At 42.3% G+C, this 19,948-nt stretch overlaps 1 protein-coding gene across 1 annotated transcript; it reads left to right on the top strand.

Moving 5' to 3' along the window:
• Nucleotides 1-9,858: 9,858 nt before the first annotated feature.
• LOC119896585 (DELTA-sagatoxin-Srs1a-like) lies at nucleotides 9,859-11,301 on the top strand. Its single transcript, XM_038710070.1, has 3 exons — nucleotides 9,859-9,969; nucleotides 10,253-10,332; nucleotides 10,568-11,301. The coding sequence occupies exons 2-3, from the start codon at nucleotides 10,265-10,267 to the stop codon at nucleotides 10,995-10,997; spliced, it is 498 nt and encodes a 165-aa protein (XP_038565998.1). The 5' UTR covers nucleotides 9,859-9,969; nucleotides 10,253-10,264; the 3' UTR covers nucleotides 10,998-11,301.
• Nucleotides 11,302-19,948: the final 8,647 nt, after the last annotated feature.

The following is a 19,948-nucleotide window of genomic DNA, read 5'->3' as shown; positions in this document are numbered from 1 at the left end:
CTGCATTAGTGCATTCACACTGACAAGTATGGCACAAAGCACTACGCCATCTTGGCTACGTAGCAGAAGATGAGGGACCACCAACATATTTTCAGACTTGAAAATGGCAGCAGAGGAAGCTGCAGCGGCTGATAACGATCTGCCTGGTTTTTGCTGTTTTTTAGAAGAAGACTTTAAAAAGAAGAAGAAGCGGTCAAATGTTGTAAATGTACCACATCTGTGTTTGGTTTGAGATAACGCTAGCATGTTTAATTTTATAAAGATGTGGTGTGTAAATAGTGTGTACACAGTGTACTGCATGTTAGCACATTAACGCAGGTATCCGAATTGAAACATACAGCAAAAGACTGAAGAACTACAGGAAACATTATAGAATCAGAATCAGCTTTAATGGCTTTTTGCTCATACTAGGAATTTGACTCTGGACTTCACAGGACAGCGTAACAAAATGCTCAGCACAGAGCAGACACACATACACTCAACAACAACAACATTTGTAGGCAGCAAGACAGTAAGCCAACAGTGAACTGAGAGTATAGTGCAAAGGATTTTTTTGTGCAGGGGTTATTATGTACATTATGAGATGGATATGGTATAGACAGTATATACAATATGAACAGTACTGAGTTACGAAAGTGACAAATAAATAATAAGGTGGTAACAGTATCCAGGTGGATATACACATTAAGTTACTACGTTACTTTATTACAAAGTTATATACTTATATATATAAGTTATTATACAGGGATTACTCCTGAAGTTGTGTGTCAGCTGTTCATCAGAGTGATGTTTGTGAGTCTGTTGGTTTTGGCGTACAGTGCTCTGTAGCGTCTGCCAGAGGGAGGAGCTGGAACAGGTTGTGGCCAGGGTGTGATGCACAATGTTTCCTGCCCGTTTCCTGACTCTGGACATGTATAAGTCCTGAATGGAGGGCAGGTTGGCACCGATGATCTTTTCTGCAGTCTTGACTGTCCGTTGTAGTCTGCTCCTGTCCTTTTTGGTGGCAGATCCAAAATAAGCTTTACTGGTCAAATGATCCAAACAGGAAGAGACAGAGTGTGATCAGTGAGAAGAGCAAAGACAACATCAAGTGTTCTGATGCTGAGCTGATGCTGCTGATGCTACTAACTGTAGTATTAGTTGTATCAGCAGCAGCTTCACTTTGACTGCAGTTATTGATAATATGATCTGACTTTTGAAACCGTGACAACGTGTTTGAACAGCCGAACCACAGCATGAGTGTGAAAATATTTCTCTGACTCACTTCTGCTTTCATGTCTTTACTGCACGTCTTCATCTGGTTTTAACCACATTCTCACCCTCAAAACAACATCAGGACCCTGAGCTGGTACAATAACACTGATCTTAACAATGCAACACAGCAACAGTACTGTTACTATGTGAGACCACACAACGCTTTTCAACGGTTTTCTATCTGTTATAATGTTGGGGCTCTTTCTTACAAAAACTAAAACTAATGAGAAGCTACTTACTGACTGGACTGTCCCAGAAGACACTTTAGTTCTAGCCAGTCAGTTTTTCCTTGTCTGTCCTCTCTGTTTGTTTGTCTGTGAGTCTGTTGGCATGGCTTCCATCCCTCTCTCTCTCCTGGCTGCACAGCATCCACACCTGGTCTTCATCACCCAATCATCCTGCCCAGTCTACTCACCTGCCTCTCACCCCCCCACCTACCTGCAGTATATGTCCTCCATTCAGTCACAGCCAGATTGTTGTTCAGCCTCCGCTGGATTAACTCTCAGCTTGCTCTGCGTGCCTCCAGTTCACTTCCTGTCAGTCTGCCAGCCACGCTTCCCTCCAATCCCCTCTGCCCACGTCATCTTGCCAGCTTCGGATCTACAACCCTGGCTTCCACTCCCCTGTTCTGAATAAAGACTTTATTCTTCACTAACCTCTGACTGAGTCCTGTCTGACAAAACGTAACAGAACAATCTGACCATCATGGACTCAGTGGACTCCGCCCCCTGGAGTGGTATTCAGGTGATCATGGTACCTGTAGAGCTTTTCTGATGTAATCTGGCTTCACTAACCCTAACAATCGCGATCGGGATAAGCGGTACCACGAAGCTGGTTATCAACTCGGTAAATTAACCCAGGGTTTCCCAATCCAGCCGTGAGCGCATTCACACAAAAGAGGCGGAGTTAGCAGCAGATGACCAATCACAGATATGAACAAGTCCACTGGCAGCAGAGCGTCATTTTTACCAACGAAGATTAAACTGTAACACTACAGAAATACGACAGTAGCACGGCTGCAGCTGACACATGCAGAGAGACAGAAAATCGCAGACAGTGTGAATGTCTAAAACAGGCGAAGTAGGCTATATAAGAATGCGTTGATTTGATGTGTTCTTATGAGCTGTATAAAAATAACAGCCTTATCCTTTCAGCTCGGCTGTGTGTCGGCGTTTCCACATTAAAAGACTCGAGCACTGAATACGTGGTCGTTCTACCTCCCTTTAAAAAACTTCTCCTAACTGGAAAAATGAGATTAATTTAAATAACACACTCAAAAGTTTTCCCAACATTGTTCTAAATTAACTTCATAATGCCATAAAATGTGCCCAAATAGTGGTTGAAAGACTGAATCTCAACATCTAGGCTGCTGAAAACTCCCTTCATTACCTGCGCCCACATCGCAAAAGGTGGGGCGGAACATGACCAGTCTCTGTGATAGACTTTAAGAAAGCTACTAATGTAAGATGAGATTTATTTTGTTAAGATTTATTTTATAGATGACTCCATTTACGGAAATAAGTTGCATAATTTAATTAATGTTAACTATACACATATGTTGTATTTTGTTTCTGAGCTTTAACCGGAACTACATTTCATGGTACACCTTGCCTGAGAAGTTAGAACCGGCCAAGGTTGGCGGAGTGATATGAGGAGGTGATCTGACCGTGGTTGTTGTGTGTGTTCTGCAGTCGCGGTCGTGTGATGGATCATTAAACAAGTGGATGTAGTTCTCCTGAAGAAGTTGTCCCCGTGCTCTTATTTTACCCACGTCTACCCAGCACTACATAATTAGTTAACGCCACAATAAAGGTGCAGCGTTTCCAGAGGGAGGTAGTAGGGGCGAAGCGAAAGAGTCAGCATTTCAATGTCAGGTGTGCAGACCCTATTGTGGATCTTGATGTTATTGCACCGGTTGTTAATGTAAACACAGACCCCTCCGCCCCTCTCCTTACCGGAATCATTGGCCTCCCTAAAGGATTTCTCCACTCGGCATCTGGCATGTAGGATGTCCATTTTATTCCGGAGAGATTGCACATTTGCCATCACAACAGAGGGAAAGGAGGGATTGAAAGGGCGCCTCCGTAACCTGGTGCGTACCCCTCCTCGGCTTCCTGGTTTCGTTGGGTTGAGTAGGATGTCAGCTGGGATTATATCCAATGGTTTTAGGCCGAGAGATGGAGCCCGGAGAGCGAGAAGATCTTGGCGGGAGTAGGTGAGTTTGTTGCCACTCAACCCATCCGGGTGTAACGCTGCACTTCTGAGATCACGGGTGATCAGTAGAAGGATCACCATAATCCACAGCACTTTTCGAAAGTAGTTCATGTTAGCCATGATGGTGAATAGACTCACAGAAAACGTCGACGTGGAGTGGACAGACTGTGTTGTCGCAGCAGAGTATGCGCCAGACTCCCTGTCCCATAAGACAGTTTTATTCTAGCTAGAATAATGCCCGTCCCTCACCGTGGAGTTCTTCAGCTGCAGCTCGATCCATCGCTCGTCAGCTCGTTGTCACTGTTGATGTTCATCATGCATCTGATCTGATCCCGGACCTAGCGCTCATTTATTCTGGTCTGAGATGCTGCTGCTCTAGTGTGACATTTAGTGGCAGTGAATGTGGCACATTTGTAAAATGAGCGAATATGATTATCTGACAGAGAAGCAGAGGACAGAGGAGGGCTTCCCACTATGCCTCTCGTAGGGACAACAGCAGCTCAGCGACTGACGCAGTGTGTGTGGAGCTTGCTTGTGTGTGGGAGACGTGTGTGTTATCAGCTGCAGGAAGCTCAGGGGAGAGAGAGAGAGAGGCATCTAGGCCTCTAAGAGCTGTCGCTATTGGGTTCATCCCCGCACGCATACGCAGTCCTAAAGATTTCTTTCGCGCCCATGTGCCGTGCACGGGCCTCTCTCAGGTCCGCAATTCGGCTATATAATACCGGCCAGACCAGAGATTCGCTACCAATAGGTCAGCTCTTTTTCTTCTGCCGACGTGGGACCAGTCGGGCCGCAGTTTAGAGGGCCACACCTATACTCATAGAATCTGGGGTTACAATACGTAACCAACGTTCTATTTCGTATAGGCCTCGCCCTCAGAGAGCTGTCGCTATTGGGATGAGGGCGAAGCCAGATGGAGTCAATGCCCCCTGGACCCCCAGCTGTCATAAGCATTAACCAGCATACAATCCATGATAAGAGACCAAAATATAGGTCAGTGTTTCCGGCTGGTTTCTAACCAGGGACCTTCAGTACGAAAGACGAGCGCCTAATATATTAAACTGCAGAAAATGCAACACGCAGCAAGTGTTTAAAACAGATAACACGTCACTCACATTCCTTACACCTGCTGCTGTGAGCGAGAGTCATGCATTGTAACCAGTCCCAAAAACGAGCAGAGCAGGTGTGAGAGAGGGACAACACACACACACACACACACACACACACACACACACACACACACACACACATCACGGCAACGGGCTGTGCGTGTGGAGAAAACGTGCACGAGAGCACGCACAGACGCACACTGCGGGCTTATGTTGAGGGGACAGTAAGGACGGTTGTCACGCATTGTGGCAGTCCAACTGGAGCGCTAACTAAGACCGAGGAGAGCCAACGGCAGCCCCTGGCAAGAGACAGCGCACCCTCAAAACATATGAACACATAACTGGTGACAGCACACCAGCGAGAGAGAAGTGCCACCTCACCTCTAAGTTGCTTTGGATAAAAGCGTCAGCTAAATGAATAAATGTACCAGAGCTAGCTACTCTTCAGAGTTATGTGGCAGAGGAGTGTTTGTGTGTAAAGGGGGCGTGGAAGACCACCATCATGCTTCAGTTAGCATCAACAGAAAAACTTTCTTCTGTTAAAACAGTTTTTAAACACATGTCACTTTTTTCCACAAGAGGAAACAGACTGATGCTGAAAATGTGCTTTGAAATTTTATATTTGTGATGAATCAAAAAAAATTCAGAAAAAGATTTCAGTCTCTTTTCTGGAGCCCAACTGGTGAATTAAATGTTTTTACATTTTTTAGCCATCACTGAATATCTGTAACAGTGGAAGCAGTTGTGGAGCAAATACAGACAAAGAGAGAGAGATTGCACATCATAGAAAACACTATTAGCCAGAAATCAGCATTAATGAAAAACTATCATTTATAGTTGGTCCAATTTCAACAGTCACTAATTCATTATATTCAACTTTGGATTCAAAGGCCTTTTTTCTCTGTTGCATCCTTTGAGACGTCAGCGTGGCAAACTGGTAGAAAATATGTGCATTTGATTATTTTAATTCTTTCCATTTGCTGATTTGTTATCATGCAGATGTCTGACCATCTCCGCTGGTCTCATGATGACAGCACGGAGGGATTCAGATCTGTTATTAATACAACACAGATTAACTGTTAATTCTGCAGTGTTTAAACATCAGGTTCTGTGGATCTGACTGGTCACAGAACAAGTGCGCCCTCTACCTGACACTGTGTGTAACTGGCCAAATAAAGCACAGGAGGACTGTGTGCTTTGTTAGATTTAAAGTGTTAGAGATGACTTCTTTTAAAAGGCGAGTCAGATCAATAGTTTTGCCATAAACTTGTGTTACATGTAAAGTCCACAGATGCTCTCAAGTTTAGTTCATATCTGACTTAATTATTTATTTATTTGTATCAAGAATATCAACCACGAGTGATCAAGGACTGTGCAAAGCTTTCTTCTGAAAACTCTTTGGGAGTCTTTCGTCCTGTGTCATGTTCTGAGAAAGAAATCACACAACCAGAGAACTTAATTATAGAAATTATCTGTAAAGTTCATTCATTCCTGTCTTTTAAGTTCTCAGGCCTTTGTGTCTTTTAGTGTATTCCTCGTATGCTTCGTGGAGTCCGAGGTCACTTTGTATTTAAATAAACGATGCCGTGTGTTCATAACTGATAAAATAGTTTATATGATTAAGAATGAAGAGTTTTAGTCTCAGTCCTTTTGAAAAGACTGTTTTATTATATTCCAGTCTTCCTGGCTGATGGAAAAACAGGATGGATTCTGAGGGAGTTTCATCTTCACCAGATGTTTTGCTTACGTTGATCAGATTTCCAAGAATATGATTGTGTGGACAGAAATACAACATAGAATAATCACTTCCTTTAAAATAAAGTAAATAAAATAGATTTAAAGTCCTAATAAAATGCCAGGAGTTTATTCACATGTCTTCTGGTTCTCTGTCAGTTATTTTCATGGCTGTCACCAACACTCGGGATGTTCCTTACAAATGTGGCCCCATTTACAAGGGACATTAGCAGGCTTTCCAATGGGATAAGATTTACTGCCCAGAGTCATTGTTACAATACAGAAGTAATCTTAAACTCTTTAAATTTCCCTGTCAAAAGGCGTTGCGGTCTGGAGGGCAGCCTCTCGCGCTCCGGTTTTAGCTGAACAAGAACGGAGGATGGAAATGCAGAATTTCCCTTCATCTGAAAGGCCTGAGTCCAGTTCTGGTTCTCCTTAGCCCAGGTAAGACTCTTCTGACGCTGTCTCTCACCAGTCTGAACCAGACTGACATTTTCAGGCTCTTCTCAGTCCCACATTTCTGTATTAGACATTCTTTATTCTAATACTTTGAGATCTGGATTTGTGATTTCCACGAGCTGTCAGCCGTAATCACAAAGATTAAAACAAAAAAGGCCTGAAATATGTATTGATCCCCGGAATCTGTAACTAAGAATTTTGTCTCATGGATCAATAAAGTATTAAAACCAGAGGCGATCGAGCCTTTAGTGTAGCTGCCCCCCTAACCTGTGGTCCAGATCAGAACCGCCCCAACTCTGGAGTGTTTTAAAAAACACATCTCTTTTCTTTGGCATTTCCTTCCAGTTAAGTCTGTTATTATTCCTGGCAATTTTAATATCACTGTATATCGTGTACTGTCCATTATAATGTTTTATTGCTGTACTTTTACTGTGTGAGTAGTGTCTTGTTGTTGTATTTTAACCAGTGAAGCAGGTTGTTTTAAGTGTGCTGTCTAAGCTGTCTGCACTACTTTATGTCTTTGAATCTTGGATTCTAACTAGATTTTAATACACGTGATGAAGTATTTCTACACACGTGTTTTTTTTTTATACATATCTGTGTGAGCATTGTTGAATTTCATTGCCAGTGACTGCTTCCCTGTATTATGTTCACTTCTACAATAAGAATAATAATGATAATAATAATAATAATCTGTTGTTGTAGAGCACTTTTCAAAAACTTTACTACTTACTTTAACAAGTGTAAAAACAATAAAACACACAAAAACAATACAAGATAAAAGCATGAAAACATTGAAAAGACTAAAATACAGATTAATATAAAATTAGTAAAATAGAATAAAATAAAAGGGATAAAATAAAGTCAAATAAGATCGGGAAAGGCTCTCCTATAAAAGTATGTTTTAAGAAGGGACTTAAAAGAGTTCACTGACTCAGCCGACCTGATTTCCTCGGGCAGGCTGTTCCAGAGCCTCGGGGCCCTGACAGAAAACGCTCTGTCCCCTTTAGTTTTCAGTCGAGACTCTGGAACAGACAGCAGACCTCTGCCCGAGGATCTCAAGGTACGTGCTGGTGCGTATGGGACTAAAAGGTCAGAAATATAACAAGGCGAGAGGCCATGAAGAGCTTTAAAAGTGATCAATAGAATTTTAAAGTCAATTCTAAAACATACTGGGAGCCAGTGTAATGAAGCTAAAATAGGAGTAATGTGGTCATATTTCTTTGTTCTGGGGCATTTTACTGTTGAGCTGGTAGGTGTTCACAGTCAGCAAAACAAAACAGGTGCAACAATCAAGGACAAGACAGGAAGTAAAAGCAGCACAAGACACACAGACAAGGGGCCTTTCTCATTTCCCAAATTTCTGCCTCCTCGATCCTCGAGCGTGTGACCCGGAAATCGATCTCAGCACGCCCTCACGAAGGACATCGCAATTCTTAAAATGCACATCGAGGGTGGAGGAGGCTTGCTGGAGGAGCTATAAGCGAGGATACATCGGTGTATCCTTTGCGGAAGTCTTTTCAGCCGCTGTGTTGTTTACAGCAGCTGGACCGACCCGGAGCCGGAGCAGGACCCTGCAGGGTTCCTGTTGTATTCACAAGTTGCATCAGTTAAACCTATTAAACAGAATCTAATGCGCGATCGAACTTTCTGCCCTTCATCGTTTGTGTAGCGCCTCATAAAGCGCTGTTCTAACCGCATTCCTTAATGTCATTTCACTTTGATATCCCCAGAGACACCGTGCGCATTTACACACGAGCCACAGCAACATAAATTACTAATAAGAAATCTCCCGACACGCCGCCAGGGTCGGTTCGGTCAGGATCTGGTGTTAATTCATGTTCTGTGTTCTTCTGCACTCAGTCCAGGTTCATCCAGGGAACCTGTTTGGAGTGAAGCAGCCGTCCTCCTGATCAACGCTGAACTCCATCAGAGGCTAAACGTGGATCATAGAGGCTGAAAGTTTCCTTCTGTTTCCTCTCTCTGTCCTGTCAAGTTTATTACTGCAGCTTTTTTCTGTTTTGTCTCTGTTTGCTGTGACATTACTGCACGGATGGAAACGTTTAAATGACTGACAGCAGCCTCTCTAATCACTGGTAGTTGTATGTAAAATCAGACACTGAGGCGGGATTTTTGTTCCGCTGCGAAGCTTCGACTGTGAGACTGACAGTCGAATTGGGGGTCAGCCCTACCAATCACAAAATGAATCGTTACAGAAAACACTCGTACATCAATATAACACGCGGGAAAGAAATCACCTGGAAAGCTACAGGGGCCGGTGGAGGTGGGGGGAAAACGTCCATGCAGATGCTGGTCTCTAAATCTGATAAAATAATTTGTTGGTGGGGGGCAGGTGGAGGATTTATGCGTCTGGGGTTATATGAGTTCAGTTAATGTTAAAAACTAAACAAGGTGAAGCAGCGTTCAGTTATTATGCTCCATATATCTGGAACAAACTCCCAGATAACTGCAGGTCTGCTGAAACAGTCAGTTCTTTTAAATTAAGACTGAAGACTTTTCTTGTTACCATTGCTTTTAATTAAATATTTAAGATTTTTCTTTTTATTGATAACTTTTACTGTCCTGTTTTGTTTTTCTTTGTTTTTAGCTTTTTATTATTTTCCACTTAACTCTTTTAACCCTGATTGTAACACTGTAACTTTTATTATATTTTCTGTTGCTTTTATGTTTTATGTAAAGCACTTTTAATGACCTTGTTGTTAAAATGTGCTATACAAATAAACTTGCATTGCCTTAAAGACTTTCAGCTCATTATCTGAATCTTTGGCCAAGTTTAACATGAACATGTAAAAGTGGAACATTACAGATATGATCAAACACAGAAAAGCCTGACAGGTCTCCTTTAACCAAAAAACCTAAAACTGCGACAGGTATGAAGAAGACTGTCGGCCATGTTTCCTGAAAGTATTATTACTTTTAACTAAACTCTTTAAGCGAGGAAATACTGACGAGTCCTCTGAGAGACTTGATTTCTGTGCTGTTTGGGAGTCTGATAAAAAATAGCTCCTGTGTTATTGGGAAATCAGGGCGATTTAAGGTCACCAGAGTTCCTCTTTCACTTTGACCAGCGGTAAATATCAGCCAGCAGACAGCTGATCAGCATCACTTCACAGCTCGGTCCTGGACTCAGTCGGATCACTGATGAAGATCAACAAGAGACTCTGAGGCTCCACAGCAGGTAGGACGTTCTCCTCTCTGAGATGCGGAAGAGGTTTAGGGCCACATGTGAATTCTTTTTTGAGTTCTGAGATTAAAGTCAGAATTCTGAGTTTAATCTCAGAACCTCCCTAATCCTCTTCCGCACTGCGAGGCTGTTCAGCAGCACGGAGACTTAAATATCGCTCATTTTCCTTCAGGGCTTCTTTTGAGCTTCACAGGTCACTAACTAACTAGTCTGATTGATGCAGTCCACCACGAGCTGGCTGCATCCTGGACTCATGTAATGCTCTGTACCTGTGCAGGCAGAAGACATCATGGGAAACCGCCAGTGCACCGTTGAGATTGAGAATAAGTGCTCTGTGTACACCCTGTGTAACCCGAAGTAAGTCTGCTTTAGTTTCTCTCTGAGTGTCTTTAGTTAAATGTTTCCATGAGAGGACTAAGATCAGCTGCTATCAGCTGTATGCTTCCCTTTTCATAGAGCTAACAGTTTCCCCCTGCTTCCAGTGTTTGTGCTAAGCTAGGCTAAACACATGCTGAATGTGATGTGAAGCATGTGACTCGGGGGATTTCTCCCAGTGTGAAAGTCCTGACGTCTCCTCTGTCCGTCTCCTCAGGGTGTTCATTGTCAGTGGAATCTATGAGAAGTCTTTGCCACCGTCTCTCGGCCCCTCTGAATCTGGCAGCGGTCGGTTCATCAAGACTGCGAACACAGCGTGTGGAGCAGTTGGCGTCCTCACTTATGATCTGCAGAATGACTCCACGGAGAAATGTGATGGCAAATTGGCCGTCATGTACTCTGTTCCTTATGACTACAACGTGTACTATAACTGGTTTGCAGTGGGAGTCTTTGACGTGAACACAGACTGTGACTACAGTCTTTATCACGAGATGTATTATGGGGCAGAGAGAGGGTTTGCCAGAGGGAACGCTAAAGACAAACTGACTTACACAGGCAAAGATGTTACCATCAAAGCCACCATGACAGACAGAACGATCTCTCTCATCAAGGTGCAGGTGTTCCCAGCTTCTGCCAAGCACCAGTAATCCCAGCTGGTTCTGTTTCATCCTGCCACTTTTCATTCTCTACATTAGTTTCTCTTCAGATATCTGCTGTCTGCTTAGATGCTGAATTGTGTTTCTTTGTTCTGGTTCTGACAGTAAAGTTGAATCTGATCTACTAAATATTTGTGTGATAAAACATCTTAAAACTCTGGATACACAATAAAACAACAGAAACAGTTGGTTAAATGTCGGCAGCTTTCTTTCTGTAACACGAACATTACATGATCTGGGTTCTTTTGTCAAAGTGTGCCTGTTTATCTATCCAAATAATAAAAACTGCATCAAATAAAAAATGTGTAGTGTTCTCAGATATTAAGCAGGAAAACTTCCTGTCCCAGAGACAGGACGCCAGCTGACTGATGGACAGAGGACGCCGTCAGAGCCATGTAGGGTTTGTTTGGTCTGCAGGACACTCGGGGGTCCAGCAGGTGTCCCCGTTCTGCTTTGTGTCAAACACAGTTTAAGTCGGACCCTTCACTCAAAAGTTGTTTACTTAATTTCCTTTTTACATATTTGTTGACGAAGTTTTATCATAATTGTTTTCAGTGTTCTACCTCAGGTTTGTGAAGTGATCCACTGTTTAAGTGTGAACTCCAGTCTCCCATCAGGTTTCTTCAGCTTTCACTCAGGGGCAAAAATCAGCCTTCAAACTCGAAAGAAATAACGATTTCATGCTTATCGTGATAATTATCGATATCGAAAGATATGAAACCTTTTATCGAGGTAACATTTTTGGCCCTACTGGACCACGAGACACACTGTGCTGGGCGAGCTGTTGTTGACTCAGTGGATCTTTATGGACTGGGTTATGGATTACTGCATTTAGCTGCAGAACATTAATACTGAACAATAAATCTGAACAAAACCGTGGTTCCTTCATTAGACACTAGTTAGTCTGGCAGTACAGCGAGCTCCTCAGTTAGATACCTGTCTGTTCAGCCCTCAGTGGCTCCAAGTTTAGAGTTAGCAGCTAAACCAGGAGCTGCATCCTGTTCCTCCATATATTCTTTCTCTCTCTGCAGCATGATAGTGACCTGGATGTGCATGAGTATCAGGGATGAGTGCTGATCCAAACTGAGCAGGTGCACTGGCTCGATATTTTTAATGAATTGGGGGGGTTTTCGGGCGAGTCCATTAAAATAAATATTGTACATTTAAATGTAAAATACAAGACTAACATGTCTGTTTAAATCAGCCCGTATGACTGTTATACTGTTAGATTATTAATCCTCATGCATTAATGTAGTTGGTTGAACTATTTTGTATCAGACGGCAATTAATGATTCATTTTATTATGCGTTAATCAGCTGATTATTTTCTCCATTAGTCGATTGTAATAAATTCTAACACACTGGACCACTGCTACACTTAAAGGACGCCTCTCGCTCTGTAGCCCGTCCAGGGAACCGTGCTTCCTGAACGCGTATCCTGTCCGTCTGTCATTGGCGGAGCAGTCTGTCAATCCCTCTATCCAGTAAATATGACTTGTGATTGGACTGTACTTCAGCAGAAAGCCAAGCATTGGCCAAGAGCAGAAGGTTGTGAAGCCTCAGAGTTTCAGAGCAGAGCTGCGTGACAACGCTGCCACAAATCAGGTGAGTCGCAAGCTCGCAACTGTGTGGGTATCTTCGCAAAGTGGGTTTGTAAACTCTGAAAAAATATTCTGCGATACGAGTGCAAATGGAATGTAAAGTAATAAAGTTTCGCTGTTTTGAACCTCAATTTTCAGAGTTTCAAAACCTTTTTTCACACATTTGTACACCAGTTTTTACTCAAAACCAACATGTTTGCAGAGATTTTGAGTTTTCAAACGTTTAGTTTCAACCTTTGAGAACTTTATTTTCAGTTTTGATACATGGCAGGATATTCACCCCAGAGCAAAGGCCTATAGTTTAGGAGGTGAAGTCTATAATCATAGAGCCATTGCTAGTGGGTTAGAGGCCCATAAAATACCACCAAGCACAGACCCACCTGCCCAGAACTCTATTAAAGCTGTCCCTGATCAGTATCACCCGTGCCCGATGATGACGTGGCATAGTAGAATATCACACATTCTCCATGCTCCAGCGGGACCGGGGACAGAAAGGAGGGCCCTGCTGCCGTGGAAAGTGCACACAAAGGTCAAGCCTCCATATCAGTCCCAGCTGCAGTCATTATCGTCCACACATTTCCTCCACTGTCAGAGATTTCTCTCCTGGTATTTGCTGCGATGTCCTCCTGGACTACGCTGCCAGATGCTAAATAAGAGCCAATGAGAGTGGGATTATGCTGACGAGGGAATGAGCAGGAATATATAAATGGTACATTTAAGTTCTTAGACAATGATATAATCTTTGCAGTTTCCCAAGCTGGCAGACAAACACATTTTTTCAAACTCAAGTTCAACACATGGTCATCCTGTCCCATCCAAGTTATCGACACCAGAAAGTTTGTCTTTACATCCAGATAAGACCTTTCCCACTTTTATCTGTGTGATCTATTTAATGTGATCTTTGATCAGGTCACATGATTGCTTATTGTTTGTTTGGTCCATCTATTTGGTTTATTTACAGTACAAATTAAATCATTGTTAAAGTCATTAGCAACATCAAGGTGGTTTAGTCATAAAATTTCCTTCTGATTTCAGAGATGATGAAGTCGGTTTGCTTGTTCGGCCCATGATATCATTAAAAGTATTCAACAGCTTTTTATTTTGATGCTTTATATTATTTATCAAAACTCTATTTAACTTAGTTACATAATTCCTTAGCTTGCCATAAATTTGCCAATCTGATATGTAGTTTGACTCGATTGCCGTTTCGTTCGCTTGATCTCTCTGTTTCCTACAGTCCTTGAATCCATCATCACCACGTGGAACTAATATTTCTTCTGTTTTCCACAGATGCATGTTTATCTATTTGACCAATAGCTGATTAAAGGCTTCCAGCGCTTCACCTGGGTCGTCTTTCATTGACACATTTCCCCAGCTTATTTTTCTTTCGTCCTCACTGGAAGGGTTTTTATGATCTCAGGTCCTGCTTTAGGGACCTGGACAGGACTTTGGAACATACCTCTGCTGAATTAGTGAATGGAGCAGTGGGTGGTGATGGAGCAGTGGATAGACACATGCCTTTGGAGTGAGAATCATGGCTTTGAATCCACTGTGAGACACCAATGTGTCCCTGAGCAAGACACTTAACCCCTCGTTGCTCCAGAGGCGTGCGACCTCTGACATGTACAGCAGCTGTAAGTCACTTTGGATAAAAGCGTCAGCTAAATGAATAAATGTAAAGGATGTAACTGTGAGGGGGGAAATGGGGGCGTTGTCTAGGTCTCTTTCACTTTGGACAGTCAATAAAAGAAGAGCAACAGACAGCAGAAAGTGCCAATAAACATTAGTCTAGATAGACAAACTTTAGAGTGAGTGAGAATTTAAATATCTACGGTTATGGTTTGATGAAAAGAACTGAATTCTGATATAAAGCACCTAAAAACAAAATGTATGAAAGCATTAAACCTAATGAGGAATGTACGTGGTTAGACTGAGGGGCTGATAAAATATCTGTTAAATATATGCTGTTAACTATTATTAATATTAAAAAGTTCCACTATTGACTATGGCTGTATATTATGCAAGCAAAACAATGTTCCAAAGACTTGACAGGGTTCAGAACAGAGCATCAGGACTGTGTGTCGGGGCTGTGAGAACAGCTCCAGTAAATGCTCTGCAGTAGAAACTGGTGAGCTGCAGTTGTATTTAAGAAACTATCAGCAGCATATAGGGCTCTGCGGGTTGAAGACATCATGGGATCTGCATACGCTCGTCAGTGCACCGTGGAGATTGAGAACAAGTGCAATGAGTACATCCTGTCTGATCCGCAGTGAGTCTGCTTTAGTTTCTTTCTGGGTTTCTGTTTTTAGTTAATCTTTTAAATGTTTGTATCAGAGGACTGATATCAAAAGGATACATATGAATATCATTTACAAAACATCAAATATAACAAATATTTACCAATAAAGGTTGTGAGATGATGACTGAAGCCAAATCATAACAACAGTAAATCAATGTTCATTTGGAAGTATTGAGCTTTTGGAAAATTAAAGAATTTAGCCTATTCTGAAACCAGACAAGTTACCTTCTGACGGACCAGCGACAAGTCTGAAAACTCCTCCTCCCTCTGCTTCTAATATAGGGCTAGCGGATCTGAGAGGCTGCAAACACAATCATCCAGTTTCCTTATTTCCTTACAAGGGCTTGACACCAACTCAAATCTTTGGGGCGTTTCAATTTTATTGTGCAAAGTAATGGGAGGGTAATATGCAAAAACGTTTATTCACTACACGCAATGTGATGTACCAAGCCTAAACGCAATTTCACGTGAGTGCAACAGCCTCTGTGTTTATTACGTTTGAAAGGAAGGTGCAAACCGCCAAGTGCTGCAGAGATGGCTGCTGTTATCGTTGCGAGAAGGAGACACAGCCGTAATAAAAGAAGACGTAGAGAAATAAAAAATATTAGATCATTTTATTCTATAGATGGGTTTATGTGCAACGTCATCACCTAAATGCACGCGCAACCAGGAAGCAGCACTCTGCTTTCTCCCCCTGGCATATCTAGCTGCAAGGCTGGGTAAATTACTCAGAAATTGTGATGAGTTACTTTTTACTTATTACTCACTTAAAAAGTAAATAGTCGCGTTACTCATTCCGTTACAATTACTTTGAACCACCCCAACCTTAAAAGTGACGGGAAAACCTGTTCAGCAGCACATTTTAGAAGTGAATCCACTTTACTGGAACAATAATGAACCTGAGGAGCCGAACTGAAAACACTGCAGCCTCTCAGACCACAGGATGCTGGACCGTACAGGCTATGGATATAGGCTATTTAAAAATAATGAAAAACAAAGCAGGTCCCTCCCGACATTTTAACTGATCCCGTATTCCTAACAGCATCAATGAGTAGGATTTTTACAGTACATAACATTTCATAACCTCGCTGGCTGAAATAGAAAAGACAAAGCAAGTCTCTCCCGACTATTTAAACTAATCTCGTATTCAGAACAGCATAAATTAGTGTAATTTTTACAAAACCTAGAACGTTTTTAATGCCTCTGTCTGAGATAAAACTGTTTTGCACATGTATTTATAAGAGAAGTATTCAGCGCTTTTACAAAACACAAAATGTTGATTAACGCCACTGTCTCCTGCCGAGCGGACGCTTCACTGTAAGTAATGCGAGTTTCTCTCTACAGGCTAAGTTTGTTGTTGGCGGTTGAAAGCTTTTTGGGAAACAGATCCAAAAAACTGCCTTTAAACGCTATAATATCCTTTTTGGGCTAGATCGATGGTGATAAATGATTCGAATTAAATCAGATTTGACGCTCGAGACATAACGTTACATCATAGGACCCGCAAGTCTCGATAAGCTCGAACCTTATTGATTTTTGGGTTTTCAGAAATTTTGGAACCGGGTCCTTTTGGAACCGGGTCTCGATACCAATCCCTACTCGGGACAGTCCTAGTCTTTCTTGGTACTATCTTTCTCCCTGTTTTCCCATAACAGCGTGGATTTATTTTTCTTATCCAGACAACTAAAAGTTCCCTTCAGACCAGAGTCTCTTGTCCCTCACCTTAAATGGGACGCTTGCACGGATTTAAAATATACGTTCAGCTTAACGATGTTGAGCTGGCTCAGTTCCAACACCAGGCTAAATATATCCTGGTCTGATGTCTGGATGCTGTGAAATGAAACTGATATCCATCTGAGACATGTGACTTTCACACAGGGTCAAAGTCTTGTTGTCGCTTCTCTGTCTGTCTCCTCAGGGTGTACGCCTACAGTGGATCCTATGAGAAGTCTTTGCCACCATCTCTCGGTCCCTCTGAATCTGGCAGCGCTCTGTTCATCAAGACTCCTGACAGAGCGCGGGGAGTTGTTGGAGTCCTCACTTACAATCTGCTGAAGGACTCCACAAAGAAATGTGATGTTCTCTGTTCCTTCTAACTTCGACTTCTACAGTAACTGGTACGGAGTGGGAGTCTTTGACGTTAATAAAAAGCCTTTATGAAGAGATGTATAATAAGGCAGAGAAAGGGTTTGCCAGGAGTAAAGCTAAAGACAGTCTGACTTACCATGGTGAAGCCGTCACCATGTCAGACAGTTACACACCTGTCATCAAGGTGCAGGTGTCTCCTTTACATTCTCTACGTTAGTTTATCTTTATACATCTAGAGCCACCTTCACTGTCTGATTAGATGCTGAACTGCATTCCCTTGTTCCGGTTCTGACTGTGTGTGATGTCAATAAAGTTGAATCTGATCTACTAAATATTTGTGTGATAAATGCTATGCTCATGCTACATCTGTAGCTTCGACTGGTGCAGGTTTCCCTTTGTATAGTGATTGTATTAATCATAAATGATCTAAATCATAAATGAGTCCACATATTTGTTTCTGTAGCACTGCAGCTCTGTAAGCACCTCATCTATGCAGAGAAGTAGAACCTGAGGTGGACATAATGAAGAATCAACCAGATTAAGTTCTTGCTGTGTTCACCAGTAAACAGTTGACAGGAATTAAACTTGGGCCCAAGCTGTTCACTAGTAACCCAACATATCAACATGTTTCTTATAGCCTAAATCAGTAAATCACACAATGGGATTTTAAAAATACTGTGCTGAACACATTTTGCTCTTTAGCTAAAATTAAATGGCTGTTTTGTCCAACTGGAATTAGTGTCAGTGGGCAGTATTAGTTTGTTTTCCAGGTTTGAAACCTTGTAAATGGTGATCTGAAATGATGGTGTATTTGTCAGGGTTGGCTAAGTGAAGAGGCTAGTTAGGACCCAAATGCAAGACACAAAAGCAGGATCCAATGCAGGTGGTTTATTTTATTTTAACCAACAATAAACTAAACAGGCTCTCACTGGGTACATGGCAAAGTCCAAACAAAAGTAAATCCATACTGAGGTAAGCAAGGGCAAGCAAAAGCAGGGTAATCCAGAAACGCAGGGACAGGGCAGAACACTCAACATAAAACAACAAGGACTAAACAAAACTGAGGGCTTACAGAGAGCAAAGCTAGAAGAGGACACACGAGAACTGAATAAAGCTTAAATAAAGCTTACAGAACAAAAAACCAAAACTATGAAAGCAGACTAAGCAGGAAAACATGAACACAAAACCACATTCCTAACAGTATTAGTCGGTTTTCCAGGTTTGAAACCTTGTAAATGGTGTGTGAATGTGTCAAAAAAGTTTTAAAACTCTGAAAATTGAGGTTCAAAAGGGCAAAACTTTATTACATTATATTAAATTTGCACTCGTATTGCAGACCATTTTACGCCCACACAGTTGCAAGCTTGCGACTCACATAATGTCTGGCAGCATTGTCATTCAGCTCTGCTCTGAAGCTCTGAAACTCAGATTGAGCGAAAATTAAGCTTTGCAACCTCACAACTTAAAAAAAGCCTGGAGGCAGGGCCTTCTGCTCTCTGAAGTACACTCTTCTTTCTGCTCTCTGAAGTACAGTCCACTCACAAGTCGTATTTACTGGACAGAGAGATTGACAGACTGTTCCACCAATGAAAGACGTGGACAGAAGCACGGCTCCCTGGACTATCAATGGAGACTATTAGAGATTTTAGTTTTTAACATTTTGCAGGCCTGTAAATCGTAGTTTTCGATCTTGCAAAAGATTTTTTGTAAGAGTTTTCAAACACTTAATTTCAACCTTTGAGAACTTTATTTTCAGTTTTGATACATGGCAGGATATTCACCCCATACACCTCAGGTTCTACTCTCTGAGCTCTGCAGTGGAGGAGGAGCTACACGTTCCTCCAAATTCCTGCAAAACTAAGCAAGTTTCATTAGTTTCGCTCAACAAACAGGGGTGATGAGATATTCTGTCACATCCTGTCTGGTTTTGTGTGTAAGTTGCAGTTTTTGGTATTTTGACAGAACTCTATTCCAGATTGTGTTCAAATGCCCTACTCCCTGAGGAATATGGGGAGGAAAACCTGGAGGTAGGCCAACAGAGGCCCCTGATAACAAGCTTGTTATCAGGGGCCTCTCTTTCCTGTGTAGGGTTGAACACAATGTGCTGGGGTCTTTGGGTGGGGACCCGAAAGAGCCGAGTTTCTGGGGGTTAACGCTACAACTTTCTGGAGGATTCCTGGGAAACAGTTCAATGCAGGGACAGACTGGGAGTAAAAAATGGACTTTGACCCAGACCAACCCACCAGAACGGGTTGCTGTATACTCCACCACGGCCGCCCTGCTAATGCACGCACGCCTCTAATAAACGACCTAACAGCACCACAGCCATTGATCACTATGGGAAGTTCTACTTTAAAAAGGCTACAGAACACACACTGAAAAGCCTCGAGATAAAAAGACTCAAATACCCACAATCCTCTCTGAGACAGAGTTCTGTCTAACTGCTGCTCAGGGTCAGCTGATTGGCTCTAAGTCATAGGAGTACACATAGTAAAACCCTCTCCAGTCAGAGAACGTAACCTCAGAGAGCAGCACCGATGATTCTTTACCTTTATATATGATCTTCTTTACCTTATATATTCTTAAAGAATTGCATTCTCTTTTCTAGAGGGGCTACAGAGTGTCATGCGCAGCGAGCCTGCAGCACTATCAACAAGATGATCGATTTGGGAGGGACTGAAATTAGCATAGGAGTCCTCCGTTACTTTGTGACTTGATAATGAAGAGCTGATGGAATCGCATCCTTGAATATAGATATTGTGGATGTTTTTGTGGGTATTAAACCATGTGTGCCGTAGCTGGCCGGTGGTGGGCACATGGTGTTTTAAGTAGGTCGCTTTTCTTTCTTATTCACCATAATCTCTCGCCTCTCTGTTGAAGAGGAATGTGGTTGCCGTGATTCGGGAGGTTATTGTACTGAAAAGCCCGAAAAAGTCTGCATCATTTCAGGACAGT

The sequence above is a fragment of the Micropterus salmoides genome, unplaced genomic scaffold (genome assembly GCF_014851395.1).
Source record: "Micropterus salmoides isolate LMB-PRFRI ecotype aquatic unplaced genomic scaffold, ASM1485139v1 Ms_hic_scaffold_10, whole genome shotgun sequence".
Lineage (NCBI taxonomy): Eukaryota > Metazoa > Chordata > Actinopteri > Centrarchiformes > Centrarchidae > Micropterus > Micropterus salmoides.
The sequence above is the reverse complement of the archived record's forward strand: the minus strand, read 5'-3'. Positions and strand labels throughout refer to the sequence as shown.